General features: G+C 43.8%; 1 protein-coding gene and 1 non-coding gene across 2 annotated transcripts in view; one reads left to right on the top strand and one right to left on the bottom strand.

Moving 5' to 3' along the window:
• The first annotated feature begins 13,805 nt into the window (after positions 1-13,805).
• Pkd2 (polycystin 2, transient receptor potential cation channel) overlaps positions 13,806-26,029 on the top strand; it is a 45,486-nt gene continuing 33,262 nt past the window's right edge. Inside the window, exons 1-2 of the mRNA XM_052198402.1 lie at positions 13,806-14,473; positions 22,703-22,816. Coding sequence (XP_052054362.1) covers positions 13,885-14,473; positions 22,703-22,816 — 703 coding nt within the window. The 5' untranslated portion in view covers positions 13,806-13,884. The remainder of the gene's footprint in view (positions 14,474-22,702; positions 22,817-26,029) is intronic.
• On the bottom strand, positions 19,494-19,621 carry LOC127696931 (small Cajal body-specific RNA 20). Its single transcript, XR_007980368.1, has one exon. It is a non-coding gene; the product is annotated as a small Cajal body-specific RNA 20 (non-coding RNA).

The following is a 26,029-nucleotide window of genomic DNA, read 5'->3' as shown; positions in this document are numbered from 1 at the left end:
AGAACTGGAAGCTGGATTCTCTGCAATGAGGCAAAAGAAATTAAAAGCACACAGTCTAGAAACCATGAACTAGAAACATTTCTATTTTCAGATGATGTGACTGTCCATATAGAAAACACTTAGGGAATGTTGAACATTGTGGCACAAACCCTTAATCCCAGCATTCTGGAGGTTAAGGCAGGAGGATTATGAGTTCAGGGGAAGACTGGGCAGAATAGTGAGACCTTACCAGCATTGGGGCTGGGTAGAGGTAGGATAAAAAAAGAAAACCCTAACAGTTTTAGTTACTGTTATATACTATGAAGAAACACCACAACCAAGGAAAATTTTATAAAAGAAGGCATTTAATCGAGGATTCACTTACAGTGGGTTCAGAGGGTTAATCCATGGTCTTCGTGGCAAGGAACATGGTGGCAGGCAGGCAGGCAGGTGTGGTGTTGCGAGTTTCCATCGTGATCCACAGGCAGCAGGCAGAGAGAGGTAGACTGGGCTTGGAATGGCCTTCAAAACGTCAAAGCCAACCACCTCTCCTCCAACACATCTCCTCCAACAAGGCCACACCTCCTAATCCTTCCCAAATAATTCCACTAACTAGAGACAGTTCAAATGGTGAGTGCATGGAGGCCATTCTCATTCAAATTACGACATTGCACTCCCCAGCCTCTATAGGCTTGTAGCTATATCATAATGCAAAATGTATTCAGACCAACCTCAAAAGTTCCCCCAGGCTACACAATTTCAACACTGATTCAAAGTACAGATTTCATGTCTCTTCTCAGACTTGAGGAAATCTCTTCACTGTAAGCCTGAGGTGGGAATGTCTGGTTTCTCTTGAGGCCTGGTTGTGTTGTGCTGTTTTTCTGGGAACTGTCTTATGAGAGGATGCTTCTGCTGAAGCAGACATGTGGGAGGATGTTTCCCTAGAACAGACACGTGGTCTTTTTCTGGAAGCACCTGGAAAAGGGGCATGTGATACTCTGCTAGAACTGATGCTTGAGAGAACACGTGATGTTTGGGAAGGATATCAATATAACCCAACAGACAGCGGACGATGCTGTGTGATTTTGGCTCACCTTATCATTCTTTGCTGGTCATCATTTGTCGTGACATCATAGAGAGAAATGCCACCAAAGAATTTTTGGTGATGTTCCAGAGCCACTTCTTACACTTATCTGAGGACTCAGGCCGATTGGCTGAGCCTTGTAGTTTGTTCTGAATCAACCTGCCTTTGCTGATAGGTGAATGGTGCTTGTGAGTGAACCAAGCTGTTGCTGCTGACTCGTGTGAACTGAACTGCTGATACCCTGTCAGCATAGTTCGGATTTGATCAGAAGAGCTATTTCTAAACAGGTCCACATCCTTCTTTGCTCTATTAACCTTCCTTTTTCCACTCCCTCTGGTGGGTTGTGGGCTAGAAGGGAGGTTAAAGCATTTAAGAACCCTTATTAAAGGTAGGTTTTTGAAAAGAATCTAAGCCTACATAATCCTATGTAAAAGAAAAAGCCGAGTCACAATTTCTATCTTTGTGTGCTGATTGCTGTGATGAAACACAAGAAACAAAAATGACTTGTGGAGGAAAGGGCTCATTTGGCTCGCGTATTAGGATATCACTGTCTATTGAGGGAGGCCAAGGAAGCCACTCAAACCACGCTGGACCTGAGGCCATGGGTACAGAGGCCATGGAGGGAGGGGTGCTGATGACTGGCTTGCCCCTCTTGGCTTGCTCAGCATGTTTTCTCATTGTTCCCAGAATCACCAGCTCAGAGGTGGCTCCATCCACAAAGGACTGTACCCTCCCACATCAATCACCAATTAAGAAAATGCCCCGAAGGCTTGCCTTGAGGTTTTCTCTTAATAGGTTCCTTCCTCTCAGATGTTTTCAGTTTGTGTCAAGTTGACACAAAGCCAGCCGGCACCATTTCCAACCAAACACATCTAGAACCAGCATAGAAAAGGTAAAGATCAACAGGAACATCAGCTGAACTCATGTATTCTGATGAAATAGTTGCAGACACAATCAAAAGCAGAATGCCATTTGCCATTACAACTCTCCCAAGGAAAATTCACTGTTTGATATTGTTGGGGTTTTGTCTAAGCTCCACCCCACACCTACCTGGCAATAGCCAGGTATGCCCTGCCCCAGAGATCTGGCCCACTATAAGAGAGGCTACTTGCTCCTCCTCTCTCTCTTTGTTCTCAGCTCTCCCACATACTCTCACCTCTCTGCCCCTGGGGCTCTTCCCCCCCCCTCCACGTGGTCATGGCCGGCCTCCACTCCCTCTCTCTCTCTCCACTCTCTCTATTCTCTCTCTCTCTCTCTCTCTCTCTCTCTCTCTCTCTCTCTCTCTCTCTCTCCCTCTCTCTTCCACTAACTCCCATCCCCTATTCTGAATAAACTCTATTCTATACCATGTCTGTGTGTGGTCCCTCAGGGGCAGAGGTGCCCAGGCAAGGGCCCGCCTGGACACCTTCCCCCATGCCGCCTAGCTACACTCACCTAACCCCCTATACTCCCCCCTTTAAGCCCCTTCATCCTGGTGCTCAAAGTCTTCAGATATCATCGCCCAGTGAAACACCTGCAGAACCTGACTGGTGAATGTTTTAAGATGTAGGGAAGAAAACCAGAGAGATAGAAAGACTCAGTACAGTGCCTATCCAGTCCCTCCCAAATTTATCAGAAGAATCACACAATTCTTATCCAAAACACAGCAAAAAATTTGGACATATGGTGAAATTTCTTCTAAAATTCATATGAGAACATAAAGACCTTAAGAATAGATACTGTAAATAATAGTAAATACTATATCATTTCAATACTATATAACATAATATAACAGAAATATAACATTATTGTCAATAATAATATTTTAGTTTGGCTTGCTGCATACTCAATAGCATCCTTCCTCATGGTATTAAGATTAGTATCCAGCTACCACAAGGGAGGCAGTGAGTGTTGTGTCAGCAGATGGACAGACAGCATGCAGTAGCCCGGAAGGTGCAGCTATAGGTCTTGATAAATGTACTCTGTTATTTTTGGCAGATGAATAAAGCCATTCAATGCAGAAGCAATGGTCTTTACAGTGTGGGAGCAATTGATCATTCATAGGACAGGAAAAAAAAACAATAACAAGAAGAGATCTTATCCCGAATCTCACTCTTCATACAACAAACAAACAAACAAAAACAGAAAAAAATATCAAAGTGGATTTTTGAATGCAAACTATAACATTATAAAACTCCCATAGAATAAGTAAGGAGGAAACATTCAGACCTCAGATGAAGCAGAGGTCTTGGAATCAATGACAAATGCACAGTCTACAACAATAAAGAATTACTTACTAAGTTGAGCCTCTTCAAAATGTAAAACTTCGATTTTCTAAAAGGATGAAGACAAATTACAGGCAGGGAAAAAGTTTTGTCCATTGGACATTTTATGAAGGAATCTAGGACACAATGTCAGATTCTCCTGCGTTTATTTCACTCTACTTATGCCCAGCCTCATTACACATTTAGGAGTTACTGTTGTCATATTCATACTCCATAGCTCAATGGAACAACTTACAGAACTTAAGAAAACATCTATGCTTACTGAGTTAAAGATACAGCTCAGAGACGGCTATGCAGATTGGACACTCGGGGAAGTACACAGAGAGTGCGGTTTGCAAAACACCCTTTGACTGCAGCATTGAGGTTTCTATTGTATCAGGACTGAGTTGATCCTTTGTCAGTGCTGTTTGAACTCAGTCCCTAGTGCCTCTGCCCTCTTTAGAGGCCAAGTAGCAGAACTGAGAGTTCTAATCCCTAATCTTGTCTGGCCCCTTGGACAGACCACCTCTAAGTTGCATTTACCGGGAGCCCCAAAAAGTCACCTCTCACCACATCCAGGCAACGCTGGTTCCTGTTGTCAAGGCGAAACACCATGACCCAGAGCGGCCTGAGAAGAAAAGGGCTTACTTCACTCACACTTGCAGAGCACTGCTCATCATGAAAGCAAATCAGAGCAGGAACTCAAGCAGGGCACAGGAGCAGATGCAGAAGGCATGGAAGGGAGCTGCTGACTGGCTTGCTTCCCGTGGCTTGCTCAACCTGCTTTCTTATAGAACCCAGGACCACAAGCCCAGTATGGCGCCACCCATCGTGGGTAATTAAGAAATTGCCCTACAGTTTTTAACCTTAGCCATTCTAAAACACTTGGAATGCAATCATTGATAAGTGGATATTAATTAGCCCTGAAGCTCTGAATACTGAACATATAATTAGCATATCAAATGATTCCCATAAAGAAGGAAGAAGAGGGCCCTAATCCTGGAAAGGTTTGATCCAGCATAGTAGGGGAGTACCAGGACAGAGAAAAGGGAGGGAGAAAGATAGGAGAATGGATGGAGAGAAGAGGACTTATGGGAAATATGGGGGGGGGGGGAGACTGGGAAAGGGGAAAGCTTTTAGAATGTAAACAAAGAATACAGAAAATAAATTTAAAAAGAAATGTAAGTAAAGCAAATATGTAATAAAAAACTCTATTGCAGTCTTAAAAGAAGAAGAAGAAGAAAGAAATAAAAGAAATTGCCTTACAGCTGGATCTTAATGGAAACATTTTTTTCAGCCAAGGCTCCCTCCTTTCAGATGACGTGTTTCCAGGCAGGACAGTCCTATCACCACAAAGAGCCCAAGGGTTTTAGGAGCGTGTTTCATGAATCACAGCCAGAACTGACTCCTCATGTTAATACACTATAATAAAGAATGCTAAAAAGTGAAAAGGTTAAGCAAAGGAGACAATGCAACCAGAAAACAGGCAAAAGATACACCCGACACACGCAGATGGTAAACACAGGGAAAGATGTGCAATGTTATTTGGACATATTTAGAGCTGTGAGGCAGTACCCAACATTCATGTGTCTTGAGCATGCAAGACCCTTGGTTCAGTCTCCAGTACTGCATAGAAAACAAGTAAAACAATCTACAGTCATATCCAAGCACTAAACACCTATGAGAATGACAAATATAATTAAAAGTAGTGAAATGTTAGGCACTTCGAGGAGTGTGGATCAGGTGACCATGCAAGGCTGGTGGGAATGTAAAGTAGTACTCATCCTCAAAAGTAGTTTGGTCATTTGTTTCTTTTTTATTTAAATGCACTTTGCATATGAAAGAACCCTTGGGCATACATCCTAAGGGGAGATCTATTTTTATGTAGAAATATATAAAATTTAAAGCAGCTTTATATAAAATAGTAAAAACTGCAAACTAACCACACACTTCAATGGGCAATTGCTTAAGCCATAGCACTGTTGTGGTTTGTACCTGAAATATAACCTAAAGCAGTGGTTCTCAACCTTCCTAACCCAGAGGCATTTTAATGCAGTTTCTCATGTTGTGGGGACCTGCAATCATAAAATTATTTCATTGCTACTTCATAAACTATGATTTTGCTACTCTTATCAATTGTAATGTAAATGTATGATATGCAGAATATCTGATTGTGACCTCCAAGGGGGTCTCAGCCCACAGGTTGAGAGCCTCTGCCCTAAAGATTTATGTATTAAAGGTTTCATTCACATGCTACACAACTTCTGGCATGTGGTAGAGCTGCGGATTGCTACAGCCTACTGGGAAAATGTTGTGTTAGGAGACATGCATCGGAAGAGGACTGGGGGACTCCTGTATCTTTTCTCCCTTTGCTTCCTTGCTGCTGGTAAGGGAATAGAATAGCGTTGCTTCACCGTGAGCTCCCCGCTATGACCGCTGCCTCCCCCACAGGCTCAAGAGCAAGGAGCCTGTGGATCAGGAGCTGAAGCAGAAGTGTGGACCAGCACATACCTTTCTGTTTTCAAAAGTTGCCTTGGATATTTGTTACCATATTAGAAAGCTAAGACAAACACTGTATCCATATCTTGATACTCTATTCAACAATAAAAAAAGGAAACACCATGAACTGGGATTGACCTTCAGGACATTATAAGTGAAAAAAGGCTAACTTTGAAAATATGCATGTTATATGATTCCATTTGTAGAATATTTGTGAAATAACATAATTTTACAGATGCTGGTGCTGATATATTTAAGCATTTTGGTTGTAATAGGAATTACATAAGCTACATCCGGGATACGCTTGTATAGGGTCATCATCCCAAACCCACAACATATGTGGCATCAGTCAGGGCAACGAACACACCTAATAGCTTGTGCAATATGAATGAGTTTTCAAAAAAAATACCCACTAAGAGACTATTAACTAATCTGAGTGTAAGTGTAATCTTTCCCACCCTTCAACACCACAAACACGAATAGTGTCTCTCAAGCTCCAGCTCAGGTCCTCAGGTAACAGAAGCCAAAGCGGAGAAAAATTAAAGAGAAATGACAACAGAGGAGGAAAAGAAAGAGGAAGAAAAGAAGACAAGAGAGGGAAAGTGACATCTGTTTTACATTCTCATGCCTGTCCTCTAATGGCGGACTCAGGTCTTCACACATTCACAGCACATGAAAACACACACACACACACACACACACACACGATAACCACCACCATACACACACACACACACACACACACACACACACACATGTATATACCACATAGACATACACCATACCACATATCACATACATACTACACACACACTACACACACTTGACACAAAAACCACATATACCAACCACACACACACACACACACACACACCTTAGAGACACCCAGGCCAGCCACTATCTGCCTTATTCAGCTTACTCAGCCCAAATGTGTTCATAGTCTTTCATGCATGTTAGCACGATTCTCATCAGTCTTCATGAGCCACTTCTATTCATTTGTTCTAACTTCCTTTGCAAGTGTCAAAGACCCTAACCTAAGTAAGATAGTCAAAAAGACAAGCTATAGCTCCAATAAGTACCGACTCTTGGGCTCAAGTGTCTGCCATCGAAATAGGTGTCCTCAAGGCTCACCCTGTACCTTCTTGACATGCATGCTTCTATGATCCTCCCAAGACAGAGTGGATCAGAGACCCCCAGAGTTAGACTCTAGGATCTGCGTTTTAGAACAAAACAATTTCCTGGTAGTGTGTCACAAAGATTAAATGTTGGCTAAATATTTTACTTGTGTGGCAACCTAATAACAAATTTACTACCAGCAGAGGCACAGTCCTTCTGCCTCACTCATAGCCACGAACTCACAAAATGGACATGAAGAAGTGCTGTGTGAAGTCTGGGAGGAATCGGGATGCTGAGACCCTGGTTCGTGTTGGGGTCAAGTGATATTTGGACAAAGATCTGTTACACTATGCGAAAGTCTGGGATGGTGGAAGTATATTTCAAAGTCTTGTAGCAACCATGCCCAAATAGTCATAATGAATAAACTAGAGTTAATTAAGATGCAAGTTTATATAGTAATCCAAATAATTTTGTTCTCAGTCCCACCTTGAACAAAGATGTAGAGGATAAATATATGTGTACTTGACTAAATGAGGAGATAGCGCAGGAAAATACCTATTTCAAGGCTGGAGACGATGCTCTTTTGGGAGAGCACTGGAATTAAGGGCATGGTGGCGGTGGCACACGCCTGTAATCCTATCCTTCAGGAGATGGGGACATGAGCATCAGAAATTCAAGGTCGTCCTCTGCTACAAACTGAGTTTGAGGCCAGTCTGGATTACATGAAACAAGATGTGTGTGTGTGTGTGTGTGTGTGTGTGTGTGTGTGTGTGTGAGCAGTTTTTGCATATGTGCTCCTGGCTCCACTCTTCCTGAGAGTCTAGTTTGGCTGCCAGCTTGTCTGGACTCAGAACTCCACAACACAAACAGGCAAGAGAAGGTTTTCCCTTTTAATACTTGGTGAAAAACTAACCCATATTCTGGCTTGAGTAAGGCTGATCAAACTTGGCCAAGGCACTCCTCCTCTATTACAACCACAGGGGCTGAGGCGGTCAGATACTCTGATTGGCCATGTTTGACTGCCTGACTCACTTCTTGGGAACTAAAGGGTGTCAACCACCTCTGAATCATACTGCAGACTCAGACTCAGAATAGCAGAGAACCATTGCTGCCCAGAAAGTCTGACTACCACTGTCACTCAAAAAGAGACAGGCTGCTGAGCTACAGACGCCAGTGAAGAAACGGCCACCTCTACCCCTATCCTGGGTATGCATCTTACTCAGGAAGGTGACTGACAGAGGATACCAAGAACACCGACATTTACATGACGGGCCAGCAAGTAAAAAGAGAGCAGGGTTGCAGATGAGGAAGGTGTCAGGAGATGTTGATAACTGAGAGTCTGTCTAGAAAGATCTTTAAGTTTCTGTGAACTGTAATAAGAAGGGATGAGAGAGATTCGAAGATGCTTCCGGGTAGTCTGTTTATACAGTTTGCTTCCCGTAAAAACAGAAGGTATGCCTCATTCTTGTTTCCCTGGAATCCAACATGGCACCTGATGTCTGTGGAGTTCACTAAAGGCTTGGTGAACTCATTAATATTTCCTCATTAGCATTCGATCTGGATTCCACAGGGGGTCTGAAAATGAATATTTAACTTCATTACTCTGAACAGGAAACTAAGTCAGAGAGGGGAGGACTCTATCACCACAGTGCCAGCTAAGGCTGATGCTAAGATAACCCCTCACAGACACAGGCAGCTCAATCTAAATGCGAGCCAGATATGATTGCCACAGATCTGAGCCTCGCCTTATTAGAGATAAAATGAGACTAAACGGGAGCTTTAAAACTGGCTAACATTTCTTCTTACAGTGGCACAAACATCGGATTTTCTGCTAATGATTTCAGATGCTGAGTGGTAAAAGGTTATTTTACAATGTTGTTAAATAAATACATACTTAGGGGAAATGAGGAAAAACATGTTTGTTTGGCGGGTTGCTAAGCAACACCACACACGCAAGGAACTCTTCAGAGTTCTTATTGAAGGTGGAGACGTCCAGACCAACGGGAACTCAGTTTGTGTCTGTCTCCCTAGTTTTCACTGGAAAATTAGTAAATAAACAGCTAAATTAACAGGGGAGCATTGAACATATGCTGGATGTATGTGTGCCAAATCTAAAGTAGACTCTCCCTAAGGTTGCTGGTCACAAGTTTCTCTATCTACAGAGTTACCAGACTAAAGGTAGGATTTGTACAGTATGTCCCCAGAAAAGCCCACGACAGAGATGAAGCGGAAACCAAGCAATCCATGATATGCACAGCAGGACTCACAGTATCACATTACTGAAATACGTGCTACGAAGGTAGCCAGGGGAAGCCACCGACTGTTTGTTATATCTCACTTTATATAAGGAAAGCTCTACGAGAGAAGCAGTGTGTTTTAAATGTCTGTTTAAAAGAAGCAACTCTGTCCAAGGGGAGAAAATCTGACAGCCTCGGGCCTTGCGTGAGCTGGTTGCTCTGCCAAGGATAAACACAGTAAAGTAAAAGTAAAAACGGAGCAGGGGGCATTAGCAAACCGGAATGAACGAAGGCTTTGGACAGCTGGGCTCAGGAAGCTAAGACTAAAGTTAAGCCAGATTCAGCATAAAGGATCTCAGCGTTTTTTGAATTATGGTGCATTAAAATTGCAGATTTTCTTAAAATCACTTTTCTTGCAAGTAAAATTGAGGCAAATACACATCCAGCTCCAAGTTGTTTAGATATATTTTTAACCAATCTGGATTACTTATTTGTTTAGATATATTTTTAACCAATCTGAATTACTTATTTGTTTAGATACATTTTAAACTAATCTGGATTACTTATTTGTTTAAATACATTTTTAACTAATCTGAATTACTTATTTGTTAAGATAGATTTTTTAACCAATCTGAGTTACTTTTGGGGGTGAGGGTGACCTCTAGGAAGAATGTTTCATATTTATTTTAACTAATTAACACTGTAAAAAAAAGACCTATTATTGCTACTAACTGTTATTTATCAGAATCAACTCTGGGCCCTTCTATGATGTGATCTCACTGCTTTTCCTAACCACTTAAGCCTAAGAAGATTCCCTCTTTGCTGGAAACTTCCATATTAAGTAGATGCTACATAATAACCCATTCTGTTATTTATATCCAGGGGGACCATCTCTCCATGGAGAACACAACTCTGTGAAGGATCTGCCTAAATTGCATTGCGTTGTTTTCAACCCATCCAAGCCAGAATCACATTTCATTATATAAGTAAAAGCACAAAAATGGACATTCAAGGTAAATATAAAGTAACTGAAGAAATCTGATTGCTCTGTTTCTTCCTTGGCTGAGTCATTTTTTTTCCTCACCAATGCAGCACTATTTAAAGCAAAGATTTCACACATACTAGAAAGAGGGGCCAAGGACAAATTTAAAAAAGGAACATATTTCTTAGTGACCTGTTGTCTTCTAGTTGGAAAAATATCCCAAAAGGCAAGCAAACAACTCTCACTCTCATTCCAAAGAGTCAGGAAAGGTCCAGCTCTATGACCAAAGACTCCTGAACGTCAGCCCTTGCTTAACACACGAGGACTAGATTTTGCCCATTTCAGAGATTGTGCTCCAAGAGATGTATCCCACGCACACTGAATTCTCAGAAAATATTTTCTCTACAATTTTGTGTTTGCTATGCCTCCCCTGTTCTCAACAAACGCATAGTCAAGTCAAGGCAAAGATGATCAAGGAGCAATTATGGTGGACCAAAAATAATTAATGTGATTAAGGCATTAGCATGAATACAGCTTTAACAATACATGGCACTTACCGTGTGATATTTCCCAAATTCATACACCAAAATTCCTATCTGTCACAGGATACTAAAAGGAGGTAGGGCCTTTATAGGAAGATTAGTCATAGCAATGGATGTCTTAGACAGCCAAAGGGGATTTGTGCTGGTTAATTTTCCATTGTTGTGACAAAATGCCTGAGGTAAGTCACAAGGATGAAAAGGTTGTTTTGGCTCATAATCACAGAAGGTTTACTAGCTCTATTCAGTCACACTTGTGAGTGTGAATATCACTAGAGTTCACACACGTGGTGGAACAAGGCTGCCCATGGTGAGCAGAAGGTGGGCAGGAGGGAAGAAGAGAAGAGAGGGTGGGAGGAAAGACCTGGACCCCAATATTCCCTTCAAGCAGAAGTATGTCTCTGAGGACCCACCTTTACTTGGCTGCCACCTCACAAAGGGTTCACCGCTTCCCAACAGGATCACCAGCTGGCACAGGATCACCAGCTGGCACTGATCCTTCAACACGTAGCCATCTCCCACCCACACCCTAATGCAGCTTTTTGTTTCTTCACCACATGAAGATAAATCTAAACACTGCCACATAGCTCAGAAAAGACTTGTAACACACCAACACTGCTGGCACCATGCTGGTGAAACTTCTGCTTCTAGAGCTGCGAGAAACAGATGTTAATAAACCACCTGGTCATGGTATTTTTGATACAGCAGCTGGAAGGGATAGTCTTAGACATCTGTATCAATTCAACGTATCCTCACAGGTCTATGAGGCAAGTGTTTATCATTTCCATTCCACAGGCACAAGTGAAGTAACTCGCCCCAGGTCATGTGGTTGCCTGCTTCTATGGTTCTGATAATGAATTACGTGATAAACACGGTCTGGAGCTCCATTGAGGGTTCTAGGTCTGGGATTCTGGATGACTTCATCACTGTGACTATAAAACTCAGGCTAAAAGATGTGTTTTATGAAAACTCTTTTATCTGAAACATACTGTAAATTCTCAAACTCAGGGTGCCCAGAAGCCTACAAAGAGACTTAGAATTCTAGGACTGAGTCAGTAAGATTGATATGGAGGACCCATTGTCTCCATTTCTCAGAATCTTAAGTGATAGCTATAGTTTTTTGAGTCACATTTTAAAATTAATGCATAAAACCCATTGTCTGACCCCAAGTCTGTGCTCCCTCTTTATACCTGACTCCTCTGGCAATATGTCTGCTACGCAGTTATACTGTTAATGCAGCACAGGTGGTTCAGCTCAGAGTACTACACCTCTTGCTAGACAGGCATCCCAGCCTTTCTAGTGGGAGATTTCTGTTTCTTTCTTTTCTTGAGGTCCAGGTCTTTTCTTGAGACCAGGGTCCTTACAATTCTGCTTAAGTTGCTCAATTCTTAATTTTATGTACAAGAAACATACATGAGATTAACAAATAATGATAGGAAGGGAGATAGATGTGTGATAGGGAGATCATTTAGAAAAATATTGTAGTGTCCTCAACGATTGAATGAATCGTGTACCCCTCAGATTCATAATGTTGAATTCCCAAGCCCTGCTATCTCAGCATACGTGGTCATCAAGACTTTCTAAAAGCAACTAAATTTAAATCATACTATTCTGGCTGTCTATAACCACCACAATGGTGATGACGACGACTACGATGACGACAATGACGATGACAACAACAACAACGACGACAACGACAACAATGACGACGACGATGACAGTGACCACGAAGAAGAGGAGGAAGAGGAGCACGAAACATCTAAGGGAGGACAATGGGAGACACAGGCAAAACGGGCCATGTGCAAGCCAAGACATATCTCAGAAGAGGTCAACCAACTTTTTTTTTTTTTTTTAGTATTTTGAGGAAATATATTTGTGTTATTGAACATAGCATGTGGTAAGTTATTATAACAAGCCTGGCAAACTAATATAGGATTCGGATCAAGCACATTTGCCAAACTGCAGAAATAAAATGCTACCACTTAGGCTAGAATTCCATAGATTCTTAAATGTACCAACATGGCTGACCCCTTATCTGGAAACTGTGGAAACATGAAGAATATGGGGGGGGGCAGTGGGGGCGGGATACCACCTATAGGCTCCCAACCCAGTCCTATCCTTGAGGCGAGAGAGAGAGAGAGAGAGAGAGAGAGAGAGAGAGAGAGAGAGAGAGAGAGAGAGAGAACCAGTTTAGTACTAGAATGGCAGAAGAGAGAAGAGAAGTGATAGAAATCATTTTCTATAGTGTGGAATGACAATGCTCACAATGAAAGTGAAAAACATAGCATTAGAGAAACCTCGAGGACAGAAGTGACAAGAAGATCCACGCAGAACTTGAAGAGGAGGTGGATGAGGACATCCTATGAGTAGGCGTAGAAGTGAGGGCAGAGATGCACAGATCTTGGCCAGGGGTTTGACATTTAAAAGAGATTGGGAAACAAGGAAGAACTGAGTTTGGAGTAGGCTTTGCCTGACCCAACTGCAGTCTTAAGTAGGATGTGCTAGCTGGGGTTTTAGTGAGGATGGAGATCTAGATCTAACGCCTGAGGCAGGATTCCGTTACTCAGGGGCTTGCCAGGAGCGGAAATGAGGTAATGGTGGAGGCATCAAAAATCGGAGAGTCCCAAAACCCAACCCTTGGATTCCTCAAGACGTCTGGAGAGTGGAGACAGGAAATCATCCAATAAACATAGAATCAGGGAGGTGAAGGCCACCAAATGCAAGTGGGGCAGCCTTAGGGATTTCTTTCTGGTTTTTAAATGAAGGAAGGATTTCTTTCCCTTCCTGGAGAGTTCAGTTCAAGCTGGATATCACTAGTTTACTCTAGTCCACCCAAGGGTCTCAGTCTTTACCCTCTTCTTTGCACCTTTGCAAACCCAGGAAGATGGGCCTAGGCACTATTTTAAGGTCATGCAAGCGTGGACACATCCAGGAGCCACTTTTCCGAGGAGCTGGCTGGCCAAGCACTCCCTCCTTTCGCGAGCTACCCCATAAGAATGTGGGGACCCTGGCTCCACTTAGATCCTTGGCCATCGGGCCTTTTCAGCATGCCAGAGGCCGGTCGAGGCCAGGCTAGAGCCCAGGAGGCGGGCCGAGGGGGCGGGCGGAGGCGGGGAGCAAGCAGCAGACCCCGGGAAGAAAAGAACATGGCTCCTGCGGCAGAGGGCGGCGGCGCTCCAGGGCGCGCTGGGCGCCAGTGAGCGCCATGGTGAACTCTAGCCGCGTGCAGCCGCAGCCGCCCGGGGACACAGGGCGCTCATCTGCGCCGCGAGCGTCCGGACCCGGACGCCTGGTGGCGGGAGGCGCCGGCCTGGCAGTCCCCGGCGGCCTCCGGGAGCAGCGGGGCCTGGAGATCGAGATGGAGCGCATCCGGCAGGCGGCCGCTCGGGACCCCCCAGCCGGAGCCTCGGCCTCGCCGTCTCCTCCGCTCTCGTCCTGCTCCAGGCAGGCGTGGAGCCGCGATAACCCGGGCTTTGAGGCCGAGGAGGATGACGATGACGACGAGGTGGAAGGAGAAGAAGGAGGGATGGTGGTAGAGATGGACGTGGAGTGGCGCCCGGGCAGCCGGAGGTCGGCGTCCTCCTCGGCCGTGAGCTCAGCGGGCGCCCGCGGCCGTGGGCTGGGGAGCTACCGCGGCGCGGCTCACCCGAGCGGGAGGCGGCGCCGGCTAGAGGACCAGGGCGCGCCGTGTCCCAGCCCCGCGGGCGGCGGGGACCCGCTGCATCGCCACCTCCCGCTGGACGGCCAGCCGCCCCGAGTGGCCTGGGCCGAGAGGCTGGTGCGCGGGCTGCGAGGTAAGATCGGGACCCGCGGCGTCCAGTGCGCGCTTGACAACTGCTTGCTCGCGGGCTCGAACCCTAGTCCTCTGAGGGTGGTTGTCTGCTGCGGCTCCACCTAGTATCCTCTGTGTTCCCGCCTCCTTCCCCGAGTGCCTTCTCTACCTCCGCTAATTCGGCGCGATTTCCGGTACCCATCACCGAATTTCACTGCGTCCTTGGTGCAAAATCGTTGGGCGCCTTTCTCCTTAAGATCCTAGCACATTTTGGGGGAAAAAAAAGCCATTAATACCTGGGGCTTGTGGAGGCCGAAAAGTGAATATTCTAGTACAACTGATAATAGTTGGAATTTTATGCTTGCTAAATGTCATAAATGAGAAGCAAGTTTATTCCAGTGCCCAAGCTTTTCCTTTGGTGGTGATGTGCCAAGTCCCTTCAGCCATTCTAGGAAGGACCTACAGTGTTGCCCAAGTTTTGAGAGGGGTGCATTTAAACGGGTCATTGTAGGCTTGGCTGAGAGAGGAGTTGTTGACAGAAATGTGTAAAAACACACTTTTGACCATTTCCAATTCTAGACATTTCTTAAACAGTTGCAAACAAAATATACATTCCCCCCAATCCTTGTGTGTGTGTTTAAAGACTGGAAGTAATATCCTTTGCCATTGCAACAAGATGATTGCTTTTCCAGATACCAGGTGGTTAATGTGTCAGGGTTCTGTGCACCCAGCTCTCCACAATGCAAGAAAGGACATGGATTTTCCAATAGCCAGTTGACCTCATGTTCTCAAAGCTTTACAGCCAGAGGTATCCGAGAAAAAGAGTTTCACTAACTTTCACCCACCTAGTTTTCTTAATCTCCAGCTTTACGAGTGAGGTCCATCCCAGGATTTGTTGTTTTTCCCCCCTTGCCCTCTGTCTACATCACCAGACCCGCCACAGAAACTATGCAGATGTTGAAGCAGTGTGGGTTAGACAGGTCAGGCCAGTATCCAAATCCTGGTTCTGCTGCTGTTTGACCTTGAACATGCTATTTAACTCCTCTGACCCTTTAGTTTTTTCTTTTTGTTTTTTAAGACAAGAAATAGCTAGTGAATAGCCCTTGATGTGTTGGAAGAATTAAGTGAGAGGACATCTCAAATGGACAGCAAACCTTCGCTGTGTTGTACTTCTTGAATATCAGAAATGATAGAAATGATGAAAGAATATCTTGATATTGCCTTTACATGTGCATCCTAGTTAATGTGACTTCGGGCATCATGAAAATCAAAACATCCTTTTGAGGTAACTGTAATGAATAGAATAGAAAGCACTAATGTGTGGGGTTTTTTGATGTCTAGAACAGCATAAAACAGATTGTTATTTTAAACTATGTAGAAGGTGCTTCTAGAAGTATTCACTAAAGTGGCATACAAGTTTCTTATAAGCTAATAGATATAGAAAGTCACATGATCAGCTTGAGCATTTGGTTACATAGGTAACTGAACTTAATAATTGGAGACAATGAAATAAAATGTGTATTTTTATATTGGGATCTATATATATATATGTGTGTGTGTGTGTGTGTGCATTTCTTTTAAAGAAGAATTTCAATAAACTCACAATAATTGAATTTAGCAGTGGGAGCTCTATAGAGGTTCTGGGGGAGTAGGGTACAGTAGAAGCATGGAAGCTATAATTCACTTTCTGGGGTCGTACCCTCTGCATCTTTGCATATTTTACCTCAGTAATGCCTAAAAACTCTTGTATGTAATAATAATAAAATAACAACAATGTGATGGCATACCTGTCACAGGTACATTTCACAAGAAAGCACAATTGGGAAGTTATTAATTATAGAAAATTTTAAACATATAATTTCTGTTACAAAAAATGTAGTTGGCATTCTTGTTGCTTATTAAATAAGTCATATGTATTAAATGTTTAGCACATGCTATGTAGATAGTATACAGCTAGCAGCTCTAAAGCAAAATAAGCTATGTTAGCATATCATTATTTTCCAAAGGACAGCCCAGAAATGTAAAATCACTAATAATGAATAAGATGTGAATTTTTTCCTGGCTTTTAGGATAACAATCATGGAAATCCTGTGTGTGTCCTGGGAATCATCCTGAAGGATCAGAACAGAAAGTGTCTTTTGTGATATCCACAGGTAGTGGGGACTGTTAAGGGAGATGACTGAAATCTCGAGTGGTCAGCTGCTTCCCCTGTCACTCGTTCAGGCTTTCAGGGCCTCAGCTTCTCAATTATAAAATGAATGAAAGTGTTGGCCATAGTTTCTGATGCCCTTCCCCTCCGCCCCAGATTAGTAGACAGACACAAATGATGTTCCCTGTTCTAGGGACTTATCCTCTCAGCAGTGAGTAATCAGGGTTGAAGAACTACTTCTGGGAGACACTGTATCTTACTGGGGAATTAAAATGTATCTCTACCTGCTAAGAAGCAGTTGAAGGCGACTGGGACCCAGCAGGTTGGTGTCTTGGATGGTCTCCAGAGGTAAATATCCAGGCAGGGAGACATCAGCCAGGCAGGGCTGGTGTGTAGCCACCAGTGAATTGGTGCTGAAAGCCTGGGCCACAGGAAGCAAAAGACAACTGAAGGATTTGATGATAATGCCCCAGATATCATCTTGGAAGTAACACTCATCACTTGGACTCCTGTTGCATTGGCAAATTGTTAATACACGTAACAAATGATACAGTGTAGCCATATGTCCACAGTTAGCAATCTGTCGCATATTGCTAAGGCTCAAATGAATGAGAGGGCTACTCTTATTTTTCCTAAAAGAATCAGAGCTTGGCATTGTCATTACTGTTTGATAATTAGCCATCATTATCTTGTCTCATATGTAACTTGCATTTCTCCTGCCTTTCCTTTTGATGTCTACAGAGGGGTGTATTCAGTTATTAGAAAGTTATTGAGGATGATAAAGGTCTGAACTTGGCTATACCAAATGGTACCACACCAAAGTGCTATTGCCGATCCTCCTCCTTTCTTACTTGCAGCTCATGATCATTGTGCACAGGGTCTGATTAATTTGGCCTGATTTGGATCTCTGGATTCAGTCTTACTCCATCACCAGTATAGCGTTATCCTAAATGTGAGGTTTTCACAAGGGAGTAGAGGTACTTTTGCTGCTTAAAGGATACGTAGACTATCTGAATGTGTGAACGGGCTTTTATAACCCCAGGAGGGAGTAGGGTTACACCTGTCAAATCCCAAATAGAAAGGAAGAATTGTACTACTTCTTAAAGTGCCTGGGGCAGCCTTGTACATCAGCAGGGCACAGGTTGAGAAACCTTGCCCTAATCTCTTGGGTGACCGTGAATTGCTCACTGTGATCTGTACACTGGCAGCCTTTTTATAGTCATAGTTTGTTTTTTGCTTAGGGTACCGCCTACATTAGAAGCTATCCTCCCCATCTTCCTGATGAGGGAGGTGAGGCTTTTATAGCTTAAATGACTTTTCCATGGCCACAAGTATTAAATAATAGAACTAGGATTTAAGTACAGGCACTGGAGTCCAAGCTGTTCTTACTGTAACAGATAACTGCAGTGTTCATACCTAATAAATGTTGATTCTTCAGGACATTTAGGATTAACCATATCTATGTATCCAAATTCCTAATTTATCTAAAGTGGTAGAACCTACTTTCTTTCTTTTTCAAAATTGTTCTAAAGTAGGTGCAACATCAAACTTATTGTTTTAGCCAGTTACATGTGTGCAGATACATTTATAACCATGTGGTTCCACTTAACTGCCTTTTCCCAAACCTTTTCATCATCCATACAAACTCACTACAAGTGAAATCAGGATTTGGCCTGTTGTGTCTGGCTCATTTCATGTAGCCTGTTTTCAAGGCTCCTCCCTGTAGCACAGTGCACCCCAATTTTGTTCCTACAAATGACTGGTGCCATCGGCTATGTGTCTCTTCTTCATCCATTTCTTACTTGATGGACATGATTTCTTAATTATAATATTTTTATTATTTGTGAAAATTTCTTATATGCATACAATGTATTTTGATCATATTCACACACACACACACACACATGCACACACACACACACACACACACACATTTTGGTTATTTGAGACAGGATCTCACAGTATAAGGTGGCCTGGGACTTTCCATCCCCTGCCTCATCCCTTCAGCGTGTAGGTATTAGAATTACGGTTATTATAATACCACACTCAGCCGGGTGGTGGTAGTGCACGCCTGTAATCCCAGCACTCTGGGAGGCAGAGGCAGGCGGATTTCTGAGTTCAAGGCCAGCCTGGTCTACAGAGTGAGTTTCAGGACAGCCAGAGCTATACAGAGAAATTTATACCAAATAAAACAGTAAAATTAAATTAATCTATTTTCTGCTAAAATTATGTCTTCTTCCAAAGACAGCTGCTAAGCTGTATGTGGTGGCACAGTCAGGAGGCAGAACTCTGTGAGTCTGAGAACAGCTTGGGCTAACAGGTTCTGGGCTAGCCAGGACTAGAGAGTGAGAGTCTATCATAACATAAAACAAAAAGAGAGTTGCTCATTCTCCTCTAAAGAGCACGGCCTTTCAGTATCAGAATTCTAAGAATCAACATGGGCTATGGCCCACAGGATTGGTCAGTAAAGAAACCATTGTTGAACTATCTATGAATTGTAATATTTCAACTAGTTTCAATACTTAGTTTCCTGGCACAGTTTATTCACTTATAAATCTCTACCTGGTAAAGGTTGTTAGAATTGAATGATGAATCAGATAATGTATCCAAAACACTGCTTGGGGAGTAGAAATTTTTAATAAAAACTTGGTAAAATTTTTTTTTAAAAAAAAGGAATGATAGAGGGATGAATTACCCCTCAACTCGGGGGTGTCACTGTGACCCACAACCTCGTGGGTGGTGCACATGCATTTTGTCTGTGGTGGCCACAGAGGACAAGTGTAACCCTCCAGAGCTATATGGTCCCCAAGGCAACCAGAGATTTCCCCCTCAGTACTGCCACTGAAGGCTGTGATTCGGCTCACTCTGGTAGAGACTCAGGGATTCCCAGCATCCATTCCTGGGCAGGAAACAAGGCTTCGGGGTCACCGTAATATTAGCATGAATCTCCGAGGGCTTATCTTGGCCTTCAGCCCAGCTCAGGAGCAGAAGGACCCCCAACAACCTGATGGGAAAAGGGCCTTATTCCTTTGTTTTTCTTTTCTTTCCTTTATTTCTCTTTTTCTGCCTTCACATTTGGCTACTGGCACTTTCACTTGGACTAGGGAGATAGCAAGGTCCTAAGTTTGGTGTTTCAGAACCCATGTTTAAAGAGCTGACTGTGTGGTGACTCGTGCTTGCACCCCCACCACCGGGGAGGCCAAGACAGAGCTCACTGTCTTCCTCCCTCAGCAAGTTCCAGCCCAGTGAGAGGGACTTTCTGAAAACCGAGGTGGACAGTAACTGCGGGGGCTGATGCCCTCCAGCTTCTGTGTGTGTGTGTGTGTGTGTGTGTGTGTGCGCGTGTGCGCCCTGCATAGGGACACAGAGGATGTCTCTGTAGCTTTAGTCCACGCTTCCTTCCCTAGCCTCTGTCTCGTTTCTCACTTCATCACTGCCTTTGCTCTCTAGGCTGTTAGTTGTGAAGATGTTGCTCTAGTAATGCAATTGATTCATGAGGCCAATAAACTTGTTGGGCATCATCTCTGTGATAAGTCCTGGGAATGCCCGGATGGCTAATACAAGGCCCCATACCTCAAGCACTCATGTTCTGAGTCCAGCGGGTGAAACAGCTGTAGAAAAATTTTTTACCGTGCGTGTCCTGGGTGTGGGAGGAACGCCGGGAAGAGGTAAGCTATCTCTACCTGAGGAGGTCAGTGAAGGTCTCCACGGGAATTCAAAGGGAGCTACATTTTGAAGAGGGAGGAGACTGTCAAAGACCCAGGAGCAGTAACAAGGCTGAGCAGGCCCTGAATGCTGCAGGAGCTTGCTGCTCGCTCTCACACTCGCTCGCACACTCACTCGCTCGCACTCACTCACACTCTCACTCGCACACTCACTCACTCGCTCGCACACTCACACACTCGCTCGCTCACTCACTCGCTTGCTCGCTCGCTCGCACGTTTTCCTGCAGGTATCTGGAGTTACAGAGACTCCAGACTAGGCTGGTGTGATCGTATGCTAGGCTGAAGAATGTAGAGGATTCTGTGAAACACAATAACTACAGAACCAGCTCCGTGTGCAGAAGGATAAGAGTGGGGCCAGCTTTGAGACAGACATCAAATTGTTTGCTGAAATAGGAAGACATTTCTAGAGAAAGAAAAAGAAGAGCCTTCTTTTTCTTTCTCTAGGGATTGTGAATATTTCAGTTTTAGGAGGTAGGTAGGGTAGTTTGGGAAAAGTAAATATGTTAATAGTTTATAGAAATATGAAGAAGAGGGTGTTTCTCACTCATTTCCTCGTAGAGACTTGAATTAAATTGCCATAATTCATTACAAATTTGACTTAGGAAAAAATCTGACATCGTTTTTGTCTGTTTCTATTTAAAGGTTTGAGAATACCTTTTGTATGAAATTATGTCTATTCCTTAGTGCACAGCTGTCTGTAAACCACTGGAAAGAATAAAATCACTTACCACTCAGCAGGAAAGAGGCTAAAGAGATTAGCAGTCTCCACATGCACACTGTGGGCTGGCCTCCACAAGAACTCTACCCAAAGATAATGGAGGGTTGTACCTGAGGCTACCGAGCCTGATCCTCTGATTTCCTGAGTTGTAATTTTCCATGTCATTTAAATTTATAAAAATTCTTTAATATGACATAGTTTCAATGAGTAACCATTGAACATTACTGCATTTCTGCCCTGTGAGTAATTCCCTGACAAGTACCAGACCTTGGCAGGCTGACCGTAAACTGTGTTCAGCTTTCAGAGTGGTGAAACTCGTGATGGGTAACACGGTGTCCTTGAATTTAGATGCTGATTTTTTTTTAAACAAGGAAAATGGGATATCTCAATTTAATAGAGTGGAGCTCTTGTATCGTTATAAGGCCCCAAAAGCATATCGCCATCACCGATGAGCTCATCTCCTCGATGGGAAAGGCCTTACGCTGTTCCAGTTTTCTCCCTGTGCCTTGTTCATGAGTCAAGTGTGGTCTGCGCTGGGTTAATAAAGGGGGTAGATGAACGCCAGAGGTGACATATGGGAGCCAGATTCCTGTCTGTTAATAGCGAACCTATTCTAACCGGAAAGACTGTGAAGCTGGTGTTTTGCGGAAGATATTAAGGCCCTCTGGGGAGCCAGTATGTGACTTGACCACACGGGACCCTAACCCGGGGTTTGGACAGCCGCCATGTTGCCTGCTGGCTGAATCTCTCCAGCAAGCTCTCTGAAGGTTACATCATCTTTACTTCACCAGCCCAACATGTTCCATCTGCTAAAACATAAAACATGGCTGCTGATCGTAGTTCTCCCCCCACCCCCGAAAATAAAAACAGAGAAGCTGCAGGAGCTGTTGCTGTTAATTTTAAAATGTATTAATCGGCGCTTTGAAAAGCCTGTTAAGCTTACACAGGCTAAGCGTAGTCAGTTGCCATGGTGTTTTTTCTAGGACAGAGACGAGTGCAGAGCAGCCTTTCTGCCAAGGTGCTAGAAGCTCAATAGATGTTTCCACCTTGGATGATGCAACAACTCGGGTTTGCACTGTGGTGACCTCAGAGGTGGCTGCCCAGTAGGAATACGAGAGGTGCACAGTTGCTAAATCTTGAATTGCCTTCTTTTCCCATCCTCCTAAGTGTTACACATGGAGGGTCCCATGGCTGCAGCTGCGTATGTAGCAGAGGATGGCCTTGTGGGACATCAAAGGGAAGAGAAGCCCTTGGTCCTGAGAAGGCTTGATGCCCCATTATAGGGGAATGCAGGACAGGAAATTGGGAGTGGGTGGGCTGGTGAGAAGGGGAGAGGGAATGGGATAGGGTTTTTTTCAGAGGGAAAACCAGTTTCAGAGGGAAAACCAGTAAAGGGGATAACATTTAAAATGTAAATAAAGAAAATATCTAATAAAAATAATTTGTTTAAAAAAAGGAAAAGGATGGTGCACAGCCTATAGTAATTAAAGGTGTAGTTGCTAAATCACTTCTGAGTCACAATTCGCGTACACACGTATTCTTATGTGCCCATATTACACTCGAGAACGCGTTTACTGTTAATACCACTTTTCCTTTTGCCACTTGTGTCATTTCTTATGAGAGATGACCTTGTTTTGTTTGTTTTCTGCCATGTTCAAGGTCTCTGGGGAACAAGGCTCATGGAGGAGAGCAGCGCTAGCCGAGAGAAGTACCTGAAGAGCGTCTTACGAGAGCTGCTCACTTACCTCCTTTTCCTCATAGTCCTGTGCATCTGTGAGTACACTCTGTGCCCCTCTCGTGGAAATGTCATAGTCACGGGGAAAGAGAAGCTCGTGAGCACCAGGAGGGGCCAGGCAGCCTTTCTCCTCTCAGAGTGGGGACCGTCTCTGCTCACCACCAGGTCATTATCGGCTGTCATCTAGCGCACAGGGAGACCCGCCATACACGCAGATCCCAGCCAAGGGGTTTGCACCTCCGTGTGTAACCACTCACACTGCTTGTGTTGGCTTCTGTCTTCCAAAGGCCCCTTTCGGATACTGACAGTTTGCGTCCTTCAATGTGTGATTTGGAAGAAACTAGGCTTTAAGGGAAAGCCGGCTGACCCGAGTTTTGTTCCCTCTCTCTTTGGTGTGTGAGTGCTTTCTCTGCTGAGTGAGGGGAGGAAAGCCGTAGCCCAGAACCAGTCTCAGGAAGCTTTTACAAGCCCAAAAAAGTCACAGGCTCATCTATGCTCAGCCAAAGCATGCCGAAGCATGGGTTTTTAAAATATGTGTGTTTTTAAATATGTGTTTTTAAATATGTGTTTTTAAAATATGTGTGTGTGTCTGTGTGTCTTTGTGTGTGTGTGTCTGTGTGTCTTTGTGTGTGTGTGTCTGTGTGTTGTCTTTGTGTGTGTGTGTCTGTGTGTGTGTGCTTGTGCATATGAGTACCATGCTCCTGTGGAGGTCAGGGGGCAACTTTGTAAAGTCATTTCTCTTTCCGCTTTTACATGAGTTACATGAGTGTAGGTGTGTGCACCTGTGTGTGTAGGTATGTGTGTAAGAGCTTGTGCACCTATGTGTGTAGGTATGTTCAGGTGTGTGCACTTGTGTGTAGGTGTGGCACATGAGTGTATAGGTGCTTGTGCACCTGTATGTGTAGGCATGTCCATGTATGTTTAGGTGCATGTGCACCTGTGTGTAGGTGTGAAGGTGCACATGTGTGTAGGTGTGTGTGCACATGAGTGTGTAGATGCATATCTTCCTCCGTTACATCGCCCTTAGTTTTTGAGACAGGCCTCTGACTGCACATGCAGCTTGCCAGGTACCTTGGCTGGCCAGAAGGCCCCAGATCTGAACGCGGGTCCTCCCCAGCTCTCTGTTTATACCCTTTGAGACTTTCTTGCTAACTAGAAACTTAAATACAAAATGAAAGGTTTTTTTTTTAAGCTAAAATGTTATGTGAAAAAGGTCATTGTTTGAGTTTTTCTTACCAATTTTCTGTCACTTGTATAGGACCTTCCCTTGTGTGTATCTTCATCCATTTTCCTTATTTCTATGCCTTATAACAAGCTAGTAGATTTAAAAAAATAAATAAAAATGAAAATATTCTTGAGTGTAATTTACATGTGAGAACTCCCATAATATAAGATTCATGGTTTAAGAACCTATCACGTAATTTTGGTGCTTGGGAGATGTGCCAAACTATTAAATACTTAATTTAATACCTACTATGAAGATAGTGGTCTTACTGCAGCTATAAGACATAACAATCTCAGGCAACAAAGCATATCATGCAAACAGAGATGACCTAGGAATTTAAAGTAAGTAACTACAAACAAGCTTTAAAATGACATTGGTTTATTTTTTTTTCTTTTGAAAGAAGCCTTATTCAGGAAGCAACTTCTTTGAGATAGAACTTAGGTTACATCTGCATGAACATCTGATTCATTTGTGTCTTAGTTAGGGCTTTACTGCTGTGAACAGACACCATGACCAGGGCAACCCTTATAAGAACAACGTTTAATTGGGGCTGGCTTACAGGTTCAGAGGTTCAGTGCATTATCATCAAGGCTGGAGCACGGCAGAGCCCAGGCAGCCATGGTGCAGGAGGAGCTGGAAGCTCTAAGTCTTCATCTGAAGGCTGCTAGCAGAATGCTGGCTTCCGGGCAGCTAGGATAGCGGTCTTAAAAGGGTGCTAAAGCCCACGCCCACAGTGACACACCCACTCACTTCTGGTCCAAGCATATACAAAGCATCACACTTTGTGTTCTAGCCTACAGGAGTTAAGCACTCCGACTTTAGCACATTCCTGTCATCTCGGGATCGGTTTCCCTTCCTGGCTGCCGCCGGCCTTTGCCCTTGGTCCCCTTCCCTTCCCCCTGGTCCTCAGCTCTTCTGTCACTGCATTCTGCTGACTTGGTGCTTTGCTGTGCCTTCTGACGAACACGTCCCACTCCCCAGCCCTGGCAGCCCACCCTTCTACTACGACGAGCTCAGCCTATTACATCCCTTACATATATGGTATGCCATTTTTAAAGAAGTGCTTTCTAAGACAGAAATGCCAAAACTGGATGTAACGTGCACATTGCGTTGAAATTCAGGCAACAAGAGGCGAGCTGTTTCAGGCTTTCATGATCTGAGCTGCTGGAGCACAGAACACTGAGGTTGGCATTGTTCCCAGCACGGAAATGGCGCTTAAATATCAAACCACACTGGTTTTAACATTAACATGCCCATTAGGATATGTCAGCGTTTTCAAACACCACATATGCAAACATATTTCTAATGCAAAGAAAGCCCAGAATTTGACAAATTATCTGGACTAAGCATCAGAATTTCCAAGACAATTAAAAAAGAAAAGTTGATACTTTTTCCAAATCATCTGAATCAGATCCTCTTTGATCTGAAGAAAAACGAGTTTTCAGATGGACTTTATGGGAATGAGGCCAAAGAACTAAACTGAAGACTGAGAGCTTACGAAGCCTTACCGAAGTTACATAACCTGTTGCATTTTCTTGTTTCAGAAAGTCTGTGGGGTTTTTCTTTCTTATCTTTCACTATAACGACAAGCTAAAGTTTTTACTTTATAGATCATAATTTCTTTAAGAGGAAACACTGACAGGACCTTGGCTGCAAACCCGGCAGTTCCTGAACTAGTCAGAGGGAGCACACCAGTAAGCAGCGTCCTCTATAGTCTAGGCTTAACTTCCAGCCTTCAAGCTCCTGTCTTAGGTTCCCTCCATGATGGACTGAAAACTGAAACATGAAATAAATCCTTTCCTGAGGTTGCTTTGTCCTCATGGAAACACAGTAACAGAAAGTGACTGAAAGGAGTGTAACTGTTTCCACTCCAGTTAGCACTGTGCAAAAGTCTTCCTTTACACTCAGCTCTTGGCATTGGCTCCAGAAGAAACTTGCAGCATTATTAAGCTTATTTTCAAAGTTCAAGCTATTCACCATCCCCGCGGCTCCAGCACCCTCTGTTGGGAGCCCAGGGCAGCTGGTC

This window comes from Apodemus sylvaticus, chromosome 11 (assembly GCF_947179515.1).
Source record: "Apodemus sylvaticus chromosome 11, mApoSyl1.1, whole genome shotgun sequence".
NCBI lineage: Eukaryota > Metazoa > Chordata > Mammalia > Rodentia > Muridae > Apodemus > Apodemus sylvaticus.
The sequence above is the reverse complement of the archived record's forward strand: the minus strand, read 5'-3'. Positions and strand labels throughout refer to the sequence as shown.